This window comes from Bufo gargarizans, chromosome 4 (assembly GCF_014858855.1).
Source record: "Bufo gargarizans isolate SCDJY-AF-19 chromosome 4, ASM1485885v1, whole genome shotgun sequence".
Lineage (NCBI taxonomy): Eukaryota > Metazoa > Chordata > Amphibia > Anura > Bufonidae > Bufo > Bufo gargarizans.
This window is the reverse complement of record NC_058083.1, coordinates 39068848-39084336: the sequence shown is the minus strand read 5'-3', so window position 1 is coordinate 39084336 and position 15489 is coordinate 39068848. Positions and strand designations below refer to the sequence as shown.

The window sequence follows — 15489 nt, the reverse complement described above, 5'->3', positions numbered from 1 at the left end:
GCCGGTGTCTGTAAGAACTCACTAGGAAGGGTGACTTGCGATAAAATGAAAGCCGTCTCAGTTTCGTTGTATGAAAATGTGAGGCTTGACATCTCCAACCGGTGCCTTCGTCAAGGATAATCAATAGACGCGGCACTCTGGTCGTATGATCGGGTGCAGGTTGTCTTGACCTCCCGGCCACGTCATTTTTGAACTCAGCATTCTCCTACTCCATTAGCAGCTTCCCTGGAGTGAAGTCTACCACCTATGTCTTCTGCTCACTTTTCGTTCTTTCTACCTGGCAACCTGGTAAGTGAAGGGGGCACCTGGTTTTTGCATTTTTTAGTTTTTTTAAATTTTTCATTGTTTTCATCTAGCATGATCTTTTAGCTTTCATTTAGCACAACCATCTATTTATGTATTCCATTTTAGTTGTCTACAAATCAGAGCATATTTTTCTCAATTTTTCTACAGCTTTGTGTTCATACTACAGCTTTGTTAAGAATAATTGTACATACTATTTTGCATACAGAGACCCCTGGTATATCTTACGCCATGTTCACTAGGTTGTTATTATAGTCCATGTGACTTGTATCTATACCATATATGGAGTGTCTATACATCATTGCTATTGTAAGGTGTATGACAGCGTAATCTATGTGATAATACTATTATTATTTCTATATGATTAAATTTTTGAGTTCTCATTTGTATCTTATTATATATACGCTACCTTTTCTCACAGAGTTTGATACAAGTCCATTTTGGACCGAAACGTCACATCGTACTGTGAAGTTGCCTATTCTAATTAAGGAAACATTTTCTGCATTGAAATTGGCGTGCGATTGTCATATTTATCTTATTCTACGTGGCCGGGAGGTCAACCTGCACCCGATCATGCGACCAAGGTGCCGCGTCTTTCTCTAAATATAGTGTTTTGTTAGTTGTAACATGTCTGTCATGTTGTTGGTGTTGGTCCCTGCATGTATGCTATATGTCACCCGGTATGTTGATACCTCCGGAAGGGGGCTGGTTTCTCGGAGGCGTTAACTATAAGTCTGGATGCAGTGCTGCCTACCTTTCTGTATGTTGTTTGTACGGTGTGTGATGTTGTTTGTACAGTGTCCTATTTGGTATGTGGGCACCTGTACTTTTGCACGGGTTCCAGTCGTGGTGGCTGCGGCAGGTAAGTGTGTTTCTGGTGTTCTTACCTGCCGACTCTGTTGCTGTATTCAGTCGTCCACTTTTCCCTGCAGCTAGGCCTGTGGATACTCTGGTTCATCCATGTCTTGGATGAACCTGGTTGTCTCTTGTCCCTGTCTCCTAACCTCAGGGATATTCAGGAATTTCAGGGTTCTGAGGTTTCCAGTGTATAGGCCCTCCTACCTTAAGGGTCGGCTCATACAGTTAGGAGAACAGGGCCAGATTTAGGGATGCTATAGGAGGTGACCAGCTCCCTTTTCTTGGCAGCCTGGCCTAGCAGCTACCATTATCCCTTTTACATTGTACGGTGGGGGGTTCCCCCACTCCCCACCGTGACAGAAACCCTCTATGGCCTCTAGTTTACTACTGCACTACCAATGGGCAAGCTGTTACCTAACAGACCTACATCATGTTCTTTAAGCACTTCTACATGGTAACAGCTATTCACCACAAAGTCTCTATAGCAGTTTTAATCACAGTGTCCTCATAACTGTAATAAGTCATAGTGCCCCATAGCAAAGACATATAAAAGACAATACCCCTATATTGACACCTAATGAGTCTCCATAAGTGACATAAAAGTGAGCCTCTAAATATCAATGCTGAGCATTAGTGGTAGCCATATTTCCTCCTATTAGACCCAGCAAGTTTATTAACTTTGGTGTTTTTGTGCAAACTCTCTAGAAGAGTGAGTCTGCTAAAATTCCCATACATTTGAGTGCTCAGGCCACACATATGAACACATGAAGCCAGTGGCATATCTTGCAGCTCTTGGACCTGATTCAAAATCTTTAACAAGGCTCCTCATCTATCATGTATACTTAACAATACTGGTCTCCATATGAGGCAGAGGGATCCTATGGGCCATCTCAGGCTCCAGGGCCAGTTGAGACTTTACTTTACCCCATATTGGCCCTGTTAGATAGTAGTTATAACTTTAAACCTATTATATACTCATTTATTAATCACTTTGACAGACTTACCATTTCCACGTGATGTCCTAGAACCTATGGCAGTAACAGGTCTTCCAGCTAATTCTTCAGCATGGTTGATAAGAGCGTCTTTCACTGTGTCGTAACCACACAGGATAACCATCTTTTCTGTGCCCAACTGTATGCTGAATACTGTGCCATACTTCTTGGATAACTGAAAGCAGAATACATGAGCACTTATATTAAAACACTGTGTTGTTTTTAGGGGTAAGATTCTGTGCAACAGATTTTACAAAATGTCTTTATAGAGATCAGAGAAGACAAATTCCCTGCAGAGATATAGAGGTACAGAGGTACAGATGTGTCCACTATTAGTGTAGCTCAAATTTGGTTACAGATTCTAAATGCTAATTAAAGTCAATACAATATTGTGATATGCTAGGAAAACCGTTAACAGACTGCAATTAACAACACAACCACTGGGTGTCCACACCTAGACACATATAGGAGAGGTGTATCTATCAATTATTATTTTTTTTTTTAAGATGGTCATGTGACACACATATGAAGAAATGTTCTGCGAAGAGGTACAGCAATGAAGAACACATCTGTAAAATATATGTGATGAATTCCACACCTCACGGCCCCGCCTGACGTCAACTACGTCGAGCTCACGAGATACAGTATAGTCACTGGTTTCCAAGCCGTGACGTTGCGACCTCCCTAGGAGCATGTAAAGTCAGCTTTATACAGTTTACACAGACACCTCCTGTCCATGCGGGCACAGAGGGGCCACAAGCTGAGAGAGCATTTCCACTGACCCAGGGAAACAGCGCTATCTCAGCCCGGTAGACTGTCACCAGTTCCTCGCTTGATATAAGCCCGGTCCGCTAACGGGATTATATAGGGTGAGAAACCAACCCGCAGTAGCATATGACAATGCTGAAACACGGAAGTGGGGATTTGTGATCAAGATACAAGGACAGCACAAGATTAAATTATATATTTAATTGCCTTAAGGATGCACTAGACATAACACAATATATACAGGGAATATATACAGTGGTCGGATGTGCAAATACAGGTGGTATGGTACAACAGAGTTAAACAGGCAAGGGTCAGTTACCAGTAGTCCTTTGGGTTATGCTGAGTTCTGGATTGCTGTAAGGCTTGGCTGTAGTCACATGGGAGCAGTGATGTCAGCAGTTTCCAGGTCCCTGCAAACACGTTAAACGACGTGACCCACCTTCAGAGAAAAGACGCTGTACTCTGCCTACATGGGTCTTTTCACCGGTAGTTGACTGACAAAACTCATTAGGGCCAATAGCTCCAGACCAGAAGGTCACAGGGAGATGGTTCTGGGACAAATGGGTTCACCCGGGTCCCGGCCACAGTTGAAGACCAAACATGCCAGCATTATTAGATTTCTGAGGAGAGATCTCTGTATTACCCCTTCCTGGTATCCTACCACCAAACTATGACCAGGAGCATTTCGGTCTTGCCCCAGGGTCGCAGATATATAGCTGGTTTATACCTTGGATGGACCGGCAATTAATAATTCCTTATGAATCGCCGGTTCCATGATGTCTGATAGATTTGATTGAACTGGTTACTAGCTGAGACCCCTGCAGGTGGATTTTCCTGTAGGCATCAGTGCTGGCTGGAGGAGGTGTGAATTTGTACTTCATTGGCCTACTTGAAGCCTGGGCCCCTGCAGAGTTCACTACCTCTGCTTTCTCACAGTAGATGGCTGGAATTGGATCATGGCTGACATTAAATTCTAATTCCACATTCCTCACAATATACAATTCCAGCTGCCTATAGTCACCTCTAAACTAAACATAAAGGGGTTGTCTAGTCATTGATATTGATGATTTATTGTCAGGATAGCTAATCAATATCTGATTGGTGGAGGTCCGACACCTGGCGCCCCCACAGTACAGCTGTTTGACGAGAAGGCAGCACATCATGCAAGCGCCGCTTCCTGGTCTTCACATTATGCCTCATCTCTTGTGGAGCCGTGACGTAGTGTAATTATAAGCACGCGCTCCATCTACTTGAATGGAGTGAGTACTTGTATTACACTTAACTTCCGAGATAAAGTGCAGGGTAATGAACAGCTGCTCAACGGGGGTGCCGGGTGTCAGATCTCCATCGATAAGATATTGATGATCTATCCTGACCATAGGTCACCATTATTAATGTCTGGACAACCCCTTTAAAGGGGACCTGTCACATTGAGCATGGTGTTTAAGCTGAAAGCAGCATGTTATAGAACAGGTGAAGCTGAGCAGATTGATATAACATGTTATGGGAAAAGATTCATTTAAACCTAGAATTTATCAATTTATACCGATGATAATTCTGGGTTTCGATGTCAAGGAGGCTGTCCCTCAATGACTGTGTATGCACAGATATCTGACAATCAGTGATAGGAGCACCTCCTTGACAAAGCCCAGAATGTGCAGGAATTTAAATGAATAAAACACAAGTTTTACTGAATCTTTTCCCACAAAACTATACATCAATCTGCTCAGCTCCTCCTGCTCTATGACATGCTGCCTGCAGATAAATTAGAATGTTGATAGTGACAGGTTCCCTTTAAGAGCTTGCTGCATATTGTTTTATAAATGAGCTTAAAAAACTCCCCCTAGCAACAGCTGCGGGTCGTTGAAAACTGTTGGAGTAATTTATTAAGACCAGTGTTTTAGCACTCGGGCCGCGCCTCACCTTCTGCCCACACATCCAGCATACTGCCATACTAATATCCCCCAGTGACTGTGTGAAACATCCCCACACTGCCGAGTATCACATTGTCTCTCTAACACTGTGTGATGCCTGCTTGCCTCTGCTTTTAAGAACCCATGCACTGCCAGTGTGTCCCTATCAGGTAGTCTACCGAGTGGCCCATGTTTGGTTCCAGATCTCCCACTGCTTCCACCTTCGTCCCCGATGATGACGATGCCCCCTCTTCACCTGGCTTCTACGTGCAATTGGCTACATCATCTACATATGTTTTTGGTGCACTCCACAGTTATGTACACAGCAAAATATTAGACTTGCAGGTAACTGCGGCTTGTAATACTGTAAGTCTTCAACTAACAGAATGGATAAGCTATGAATCTTGATGCATTGCACACTTATGTGCACTGTAATACTGACGGACAGTTATTCTACAGCTAACAGAACGGATAAGTTATGAATCTTTATGCACTGCACAGTTATGTACACGGTGATAAATTAGACCTGCCTGTAATACTGACTCACAGTAATTCTAGAGCTAACAATATGGATAAACTATGAATATCGGTGCGCTGCACACTTATGTACAGGGCGATAAATTGTAGCAGAGTCTGTAGTTCAGCAGTCTCCTATGCCCTTCCTGCACTCTCTGTTAAGAGTTTGCAACACCACTGTCCCTATGGCCCCCTATGCTCAGCTCACAGGAAAATGGCAGCGCCAACGTGGATCAGAGTTTTAGAGGGCTCTGTCTAGCTGTGACATCACAGGGGGATGGCTACCTGTTGATTGGCTGACTGCACAGGGTTATGGGTGATCGTGCGTTCCCAAGCTTGTCTCCTCTACACTTGCTTTCACTTTCTAACATGTGCAGCCACCATTTTAGGAAAACTGATTTATTACCATGAAGCGTATGGAAATTTAGATTCGTTTAGAATCGAAGTTTTCCTAATCTTCGGACCAAATTCCGCTTCATCTATGTTCTACATCTGTACTTTATGTACTTTAATGTTCTTTTACCTCCATAAATGATTTTTGAGGTTTCATTGAGCTGATTATGTGCAAGTTTCCAATAATTGGTAAAGGTTTAGGCCCAGGAGGAAAATTGCTGTACTTGTACTTCTTCTGATTCTTGATCACATTGGCCAGAAACAGGACAACGAGAACAGCTAGAAGAAGTGAGATGAGCTCCATTGTGAACGTGTTCAAACCTACAAGTAAAGTATAAGAAACATGAGAATAAGTAAACCAAAAATGGCAAGTAATCACAGCAAATTACCTCTATTTCCTAAAAAATTACCTCTCTCTCTCTCTCATACATATGGGATGATATGTGTTAACTTATATTAGAGCTGTACGTCTTATATTAGAGCTGTATACATATCTATTTCCTAAATGCTGCCCCATAATATGATGCAATTGCATCTGCTTCACTCTTTCCATTTGATATATCCAGGGACATGTTGATACACATCTATACATGCTGGGTATACACTTTACATATTGAGTCTGCGCTTTAGCTGCGATTTTTAGTGACACTTTTGAGTCTGTTGTGTACTAGTTTACCCCTCCCTATTGGTGTTATATGACATGGATGGGAGCGGTACTTGCAGTTTCGGTTTATGAATCCTGATGGTACCCCGTCCAGCGGATATGTTCTGGATCTAATGACAATACATGGGCCGCGATTTTCATTCCCCCTGTTACCGCGTTAAGCGCTATATGTGTCAGGAGGTGTAAGAATCATTTCGGCATCGGCCGATCAGAGGGCGGAGCCATTGAGCCCGCCCCTATTTCTGATTGGAGATGTTACCGGCACACCCCTCCTGATGGGCGGGGTCTCGACCATATGAACTCGGCGTTCTATCGGCCGCGCGCAGCCATTACAGCGCCAATAGCCATAGCACACCACAGTGCGGCTTGTACTGTCTTGACACAAGCACTAAATATTAGCTCCTGAAGATGCGTGACAACCACAGGTCACGTGAAAACGCGTAGAGCTGCTGCAAATTATTAGGACACAGCTCTCTAGGCAGGACTGCACTAGATGCAAACATTTTTTAGTCAGCCTTGGAGTATGTATGTGATGAATGGATGAAGCCAAAATATACTGGCTACAGCTGTGTGAATGGGGCCAAAATATACTGGCTCTGAGTGACTGTATATAGCCAATACTGGCTGCGGATATATGGTTGTGACCTAGATATTGACCACCGGCCATACATTTATATTGATCTGAACTCTGCACCATATCAAGTGGTTGTAAGTCCATTGAGACCTCTATCTGACAGAGGCAGTGCGATCAAGTGTATAGAGCATTACGGATCTATGTACTAGTTGGCACAGCCTTATCCGTATATATATATTTTACAGGATCACCGGTTATACACACACTCTGTATCCATTCACACTGGCTACAGTGTCCCTAATCCTGGATTGCATATTTATAGCAATTCACAGCTAGCAAGTCGGGTTCTAGCCCAGTCTCTCTAATGTGCAGAGGTGTTATGTGTTCCCCCTCTCTGTACAGATTTTGAAGACTGGTTGCCTGATGGTCACAGATTGTGACATATGGGTTCTCCCCCACCCTCTTTTTAAACAGACTTTCAATAAAGGTTTTGTTTTGTATTTTTAAACGTTCATCAGGCTGTGATTTTCTAAGTATATAGGAACGTCTACTAATTTAATTGTTCTAAGTGTGTATTGTCATCAGCAAAAAGACACACCTTACCATTAAGGCCTTCTGCAATTTCGCTGATAAAGATATTAAACAATTTGGGTCCCAGAACAGATCCCTGAGGTACCCCACTGGTAACAAGACCTTGGTCTAAATATACTCCATTGACTACAACCCTCTGTTGTCTGTCCCTCAGCCACTGCCTAATCCATTCAACAATATGGGAGTCCAAGCCCAAAGACTGCACTTTATTGATAAGCCTTCTATGTGGGACAGTATCAAAAGCCTTACTAAAGTCTAGATAAGCGGTGTCTACTGCACCTCCTCCATCTATTATTTTAGTCACCCAATCAAAAAAATAAATAAGATTAGTTTGACATGATCTCCCTAAAGTAAACCCATTCTGATTTTGATCTTTCAATCCATGGGATTTTAGATGTTCCACAATCCTCTCCTTAAGTATGTTTTCCATTAATTTCCCCACTATTGATGTCAGGCTTACTGGCCTATAGTTGCCCGATTCCTCCCTAATACCTTTCTTGTGAATGGGCACAACATTTGCTCATTTCCAATCTTCTGGGACGACTCCTGTTGCCAGTGATTGGTTAAATAAATCTGTTAATGGTTTTGCTAGTTTACCGCTGAGCTCTTTTAATAGCTTTGGGTTTATCCCATCAGGCCCCTGTATCCCATCAGGCCCCTGTGACTTATTTGTATTAATTTTAGACAGTTGACTTAGAACCTCTTCCCCTGTAAAGACACATGCATCAAAAGATTCATTAGTCTTCTTTCCTAACTGAGGTCCTTCTCCTTCATTTTCCTTTGTAAAAACTGAACAGAAGTGTTCATTGAGGCAGTCAGCTAGTTCTTTATCTTCTTCCATATACCTTCCTTCTTTTGTTTTTAATTTGGTAATTCCTTGTTTTAGTTTCCTTTATTCATTTATGTATCTGAAGAATGCCTTATCGCCTTTTTCCCCTGACTGAGCTAATTTCTCTTCTGCCTGTGCTTTAGAAGCTCTTATAACTTGTTTGGCCTCTCTCTGCCTAATATTATAAATAGGGATGAGCGAACCCGAACTGTATAGTTCGGGTTCGTACCGAATTTTGGGGTGTCCGTGACACGGACCCGAACCCGAACATTTTTGTAAAAGTCCGGGTTTCGGGTTCGGTGTTCGTCGCTTTCTTGGCGCTTTTTGAAAGGCTGCAAAGCAGCCAATCAACAAGCGTCATACTACTTGCCCCAAGAGGCCGTCACAGCCATGTCTACTATTGGCATGGCTGTGATTGGCCAGTGCAGCATGTGACCCAGCCTCTATTTAAGCTGAAGTTACGTAGTCATCACCAACTTCAGCACAGCCCGGGGTAAACGTCAGCAGGCCATTCTGAAACTCATATGTTTGGGGGACAGGCCCCACACCGCACAGGAGTTGTGGCGGGGTAAAGAACAACAGACCGACGAGTGGTTGCTGCCGGTGAGCCTCAAGCCCGGCCTGGTGGTGTGCGATAATGGACGAAATCTCGTTGCAGCTCTGGGACTAGCCGGTTTGACGCACATCCCTTGCTTGGCGCATGTGCTGAATTTGGTGGTGCAGAAGTTCATTCACAACTACCCCGACATGTCAGAGCTGCTGCATAAAGTGCGGGCTGCTGCTCGCCTGTCTGCGCTACAGCGTAACTTCTGCCTTCCCGCTCACCGCCTCATATGCGACGTGCCCACCAGGTGGAACTCCACCTTGCACATGCTGGACAGACTGTGCGAGCAGCAGCAGGCCATAGTGGAGTTTCAGCTGCAGCACGCACGGGTCAGTCGCACTGCGGAACTGCACCACTTCACCACCAATGACTGGGCCTCCATGCGAGACCTGTGTGCCCTGTTGCGCTGTTTCGAGTACTCCACCAACATGGCCAGTGGCGATGACACCGTTATCAGCGTTACAATACCACTTCTATGTCTCCTTGAGAAAACACTTAGGGCGATGATGGAAGAGGAGGTGACCCAGGAGGAGGAGGAGGAGGAAGAGGCGTCATTTTTAGCACTTTCAGGCCAGTCTCTCAGAGGGAGGTTTTTTGCAACAGCAGAGGCCAGGTACAAATGTGGCCAGCCAGGGCCCACTACTGGAGGACGAGGAGGGCCAGCCAGGGCCCATCACTGGTGCGTGGCTGGGGGGAAACGCAGGACGATGACGATACGCCTCCCACAGAGGACAGCTTGTCCTTACCTCTGGGCAGCCTGGCACACATGAGCGACTACATGCTGCAGTGCCTGCGCAACGACAGCAGAGTTGCCCACATTTTAACATGTGCGGACTACTGAGTTGCCACCTTGCTGGATCCACGGTACAAAGACAATGTGCCCACCTTACTTCCTGCACTGGAACGTGATAGGAAGATGCGCGAGTACAAGCGCACGTTGGTAGACGCGCTACTGAGAGCATTCCCAAATGTCACAGGGGAACAAGTGGAAGCCCAAGGCCAAGGCAGAGGAGGAGCAAGAGGTCGCCAAGGCAGCTGTCTCACGGCCAGCTCCTCTGAGGGCAGGGTTAGCATGGCAGAGATGTGGAAAAGTTTTGTCAACACGCCACAGCTAACTGCACCACCACCTGATACGCAACGTGTTAGCAGGAGGCAACATTTCACTAAAATGGTGGAACAGTACGTGTGCACACCCCTCTACGTACTGACTGATGGTTCGGCCCCATTCAACTTCTGGGTCTCTAAATTGTCCACGTGGCCAGAGCTAGCCTTTTATGCCTTGGAGGTGCTGGCCTGCCCGGCGGCCAGCGTTTTGTCTGAACGTGTATTCAGCACGGCAGGGGGCGTCATTACAGACAAACGCAGCCGCCTGTCTACAGCCAATGTGGACAAGCTGACGTTCATAAAAATGAACCAGGCATGGATCCCACAGGACCTGTCCATCCCTTGTGCAGATTAGACATTAACTACCTCCCCTTAACCATATATTATTGTACTCCAGGGCACTTCCTCATTCAATCCTCTTTTTATTTTCATTTTACCATTATATTGCGGGGCAACCCAAAGTTGAATGAACATCTCCTCTGTCTGGGTGCCGGGGCCTAAATATATGCCAATGGACTGTTGCAGTGGTGGCTGACGTGAAGCCTGATTCTCTGCTATGACATGCAGACTGATTCTCTGCTGACATGAAGCCAGATTCTCTGTTACGGGACCTCTCTCCTCTGCCTGGGTGCCTGGGCCTAAATATATGACAATGGACTGTTACAGTGGTGGCTGACGTGAAGCCTGATTCTCTGCTATAACATGCAGACTGATTCTCTGCTGACATGAAGCCAGATTCTCTGCTATGGGACCTCTCTCCAATTGATATTGGTTAATTTTAATTTTTTTTATTTTTTATTTTAATTAATTTCCCTATCCACATTTGTTTGCAGGGGATTTACCTACATGTTGCTGCCTTTTGCAGCCCTCTAGCTCTTTCTTGGGCTGTTTTACAACCTTTTTAGTGCCGAAAAGTTCGGGTCCCCATTGACTTCAATGGGGTTCGGGTTCGGGACGAAGTTCGGATCGGGTTCGGATCCCGAACCCGAACATTTCCGGGAAGTTGGGCCGAACTTCCAGGTGTTCGCTCAACTCTAATTATAAATTTTCCTGTCATCCTGTTATTTATATTTTTTTTATAATTCCTAAATGCTATCTTTTTGTTTTTAGTGATTTTGGCCACTTCTGCTGAGTACCACAATGGTATCTTCCTTTTTTTGGCTTTTACTGACAAGCCTAATGCAGTTTTCTGTTGCCTTCAATAGTGCCACTTTTAAGTAGTCCCATTTCTCCTGGACTCCAATGACACTGTTCCAGTCTGATAGGGACTCGTAGACCACTAATCTAATTTTAGAAAAGTCAGTTTTTCTAAAATCTAAGACTTTTGTTTTTTTGTGGTCACTGTACTTATAGTAAACCACACTGACTGGTGATCACTAGTTCCCAAGCTTTGCCCTACAGTAATTTCAGATACCAAATTCCCATTTGTGAATACTAAATCTAAAATGGCCTCCTTCCGGGTTGGCTCCTCCGCTACTTGCTGTAGAGATAATCCCAGTAGGGAATTTAGAATTCCAGTTTACATCTGGAAGATTGAAGTCTCCCATAATGATAACATTTAGCTTTTTCCTCAACCAGTAGATCATCTAATTCTTTGACTTGGCTAGGTGGTCTATATATCACACCTACACGAGTTACCTTATGATTATCAAGCTGCAAGGTAACCCAAACTGACTCTAAATTGTTCTTGCTACCTTGTATCAAATTATATTTTATGCTATCTTTCACATACAGGGCCACCCCTCCCCCTTCTTGCCTTCTCTGTCTTTCCTGTATAGAGAGAACTCTGGTATTGATATATCCCAGTCATTACTCCCCTTGAACCACGTCTCAGTAACAGCCACTACATCTATATTCTCAGATGCCATTATAGCCTCAAGTTCATTGATCTTATTCCCTAGACTGCGAGCATTTGTAGACAGAGGACCCTGTATGGCCTATAAACTTTCTCACACCGATTAGATTCTTTCCATAAGAAGAGATAGTACCCCCCCCCCCCAAATCCTGACCTAGGCCTCTCACCCAGTTAAGCCAGTATTATCTGCTCTGCACTGATGAGATGCAATCATCCTGAAACAGCTGGCTGCAGATTAGGTGCTGGCTCATTTAATATCTGAGTCATGTCTCAAGGACTATTTAAAGGGTTAAACGTTGACTTAGAGGATAGCTGCCATACATCTGGTAATATATAAAAGAGTAAAGTCGGTGGGCCTAATTTATCATGTTTGCTCACAGTTTTTTTTTAACACCACTTGTACATTTTATTTTTATTTTTTTGCTTAAGTGGTGTTTCTCTGCTTCCTTCTCCATTTTCCTGAAAAGGGACCGTGGCAAGGATGGGGATAAAGGAGATGGGCCAGTGACCCCACCACATTTATCTTCTTTTACGGCAGTAAAATGCCAACCAGGGCTGGCATAGATTTCAGCTCAGGTGCACGGACTGCCGAACACCGTCTAATTTATCCCAAGGGTACACCTCATCACCAATTAGGCACAGTCTCCAGCCTATGCTGGTGTATGATAAATCAGGGTCAATGTTTTCATGTACAGAAAAGGCAGCCATGCGGATTAGATGAAAGTTCTGTCCTTTTAAGTAATAATCACTCACTGACCTGGTGTACTTTGCTCCTCAGAGTAGAGTAGTCACTTCATCGACCAGTCTCCTACTTCTACTACTGCAGGATGGTATTTTTCCCCTCACCCGTTCTGCAGTCTAATTCTTCCTTAGCTACACAATAGCACTGGACATCACTTCTGGCTGTCAGTGTAATTGTACAAGCCCCCACCCCTCCCCCTCTCAGAGGAACACTGAGCCTCTGTCTCTGCTCCTAAGAGGCTGAAAATGCTGCTGGAAACCTATTCTCCATTTCTTCAACTATAAGAGCAAAAATAAACTATACAAAATAGAAAGTCAGAAGTTCTATAACTTTATGGGGAAAAAAGTAAAGTCGTTTAGCAGACATTCTGTCCTATGTGATATCTGCAACAAGCAGCTAGCTTATGCATTTCAGGCATGAGACTCTTAATCAGATTGCACAGTCATGTGGACATGTGTGTGGTTGTTTTAGGGTTTTTTAAGTAAATACATACCATGAATTTTAACAAGGTTTATTTGGAGACCAGCCTGTTTGTTAATGGACTTTCCTTATTTCTAGAAAAAAATTGTCCATTCCTGGAGCACATGTTTTGGCTACTAAATGTATGCGTTGGGCACATTTTCTATTTCATATCACTCTGTATGCTCCAAAAAAGGGTGAAAATAGTATATCAATTCAATTTGCATTCAAAGGTAGGGTGTAGGCAATGATACGGGTTATTATTTCACTTTACAGACTGTTGCTGTACCATAACGAGAGCCAACAGACACAATACAAATCTGATCGGCACTTGTTTTATCTCAAGAGTGCGATCATTCATCCCCCATACAGTTTGCATATTGTTGGCAGCACATCCACTTCCTACCTGGAGAGATGTGGTGCCAACCAATAAAAAAATGTATGTTCCATAAACATCCAATCAGCTGTCACACACGTTTTTTTATGTGTTTTTTGACTGATCTGTGGAGTTTAAGATAAAGTAGGATGATGATCGGCCAAAGGAACATTTCTATATATAAATAAAGCATATATACATAGTAACATAAACCATAAGGCCCAAAAAAGACATTTGTCCATCCAGTTCGGCCTGTTATCCTGCAAGATGATCCAGAGGAAGGCAAAAAAACAAACAAACTGTGAGGTAGAAGCCAATTTTCCCCACTTTAGGGGAATAAATGTTCATTTTGTAAAAGAAGATACACAATTGTTCAAGTGGCTGAAGTTCAATTAGGTAGCGTCCCCAGGACTACGGGTGATCGTAAGCATTGCATCCTCCATAGCTACACTACAGTATTATAATAAAACTTTGATCCTCCTCTTTCATTAAATGTATGTTTAATTTTTTTTTGCCTTTTTAAAATTCTATTCTTCTTCTCATCAATGTTGAATTAAAGCTGCTTACCATGCAGGGTGTCGGATGACTCCTCTCCTCCTGTTCTTCTGCAGTGAACTGACTGCCGACAAACACTAAGAAAATATATAACCCACCTGTTGACCTCGCCTAGTGAAATCTGAGAAGGTCTGTAAAGATTGCAAAACTTCTCTGACTGGCAATAAACATAAAGCAGATTTTACCCGAGCAGCTAGTGACCCATTATTAAGTAATAAGCAGCCATACAATGGTTAAACAGGTGACATAAAATGTATAACTATTATGGAGGATGGAAGTTCAGGAGTATCTGCACTTTGTATTTATTTATTTTTACTTTTTATTTATTTTGCAAATAGATATAAAATGAAAAATAAAAGTAGTACTTGTGCCATGTATTCAAAGTGCAGTTTCTGGCACCAGTAAGGACTCTTTCACACTTGCGTTCTTGTCTTCCGGCATAGAGTTCCGTCGTCGGGGCTCCATGCCGGAAGAATCCTGATCAGGATTATCCTAATGCATTCTGAATGGAGAGAAATCCGTTCAGGATGCATCAGGATGTCTTCAGTTCAGGACCGGAAAGTTTTTTGGCCGGAGAAAATACCGCAGCATGCTGCGCTTTTTTCTCCGGCCAAAAATCCTGAACACTTGCCGCAAGGCCGGATCCGGAATTAATGCCCATTAAAAGGCATTAATCCGGATCCGGCCTTAAGCTAAACGTCGTTTCGGCGCATTGCCGGATCCGACGTTTAGCTTTTTCTGAATGGTTACCATGGCTGCCGGGACTCTAAAGTAGGAGCGGGGAGAGGGGGAGCGGTATATTTACCATCCGTGCGGCTCCCGGGGCGCTCCAGAGTGACGTCAAAGCGCCCCATGCGCATGGATGCGCTCTGACGTCACTCTGGAGCGCCCCGGGAGCCGCACGGATGGTAAATATACCGCTCCCCCGCTCCCCACTCCTACTATGGCAACCAGGACTTTAATAGCGTCCTGGGTGCCATAGTAACACTGAACGCATTTTGAAGACGGATCCGTCTTCAAATGCTTTCAGTACACTTGCGTTTTTCCGGATCCGGCGTGTAATTCCGGAAAGTGGAGTACACGCCGGATCCGGATAACGCAAGTGTGAAAGAGGCCTAAAGGAGGTATAAAGACATGCTGTATGGCTGAGACCTAGCATTTGTGGGAATACGTGTCCACAATTAGGTCTAGACTTGAATTGTAACTGGTCTAGTAGTAGTCTTGGGTGATGAGTGTCTAGACCAGTGTTTCCCAACCAGTGTGCCTTCAGCTGTTACAAAACTACAACTCCTAGTATGCCCGCACAGCCAAATGCTGTCTGGGCATGCTGGGAGTTGTAGTTTTGCAACAGCTGGAGGCACACTGGTTGGGAAACACTGGTCTAGACCATAGT

The 15489-nt window shown here is 44.1% G+C and overlaps 1 protein-coding gene across 3 annotated transcripts in view; it reads right to left on the bottom strand.

The window, feature by feature from the left end:
• Positions 1 to 14202, bottom strand: part of LOC122935688 (cytochrome P450 2K6-like) — a 61687-nt gene extending 47485 nt beyond the window's left edge. For 2 of the 3 annotated variants that reach the window (XR_006388816.1, XM_044291517.1), the window contains exons 1-3: positions 14109 to 14202; positions 5874 to 6064; positions 2166 to 2328 (exon numbers count right to left, since the gene is read on the bottom strand). Coding sequence is in view for 2 of the 3 variants with exons in the window: in XM_044291517.1 (XP_044147452.1) it covers positions 2166 to 2328; positions 5874 to 6047 (337 nt within the window). In the remaining variant the exon portion in view is untranslated. Of the gene's footprint in view, positions 1 to 2165; positions 2329 to 5873; positions 6065 to 12721; positions 12741 to 14108 lie in introns of those variants that run through there. The other variant, XM_044291518.1, reaches the window with a different exon arrangement.
• Between the last annotated feature and the right edge of the window lie 1287 nt (positions 14203 to 15489).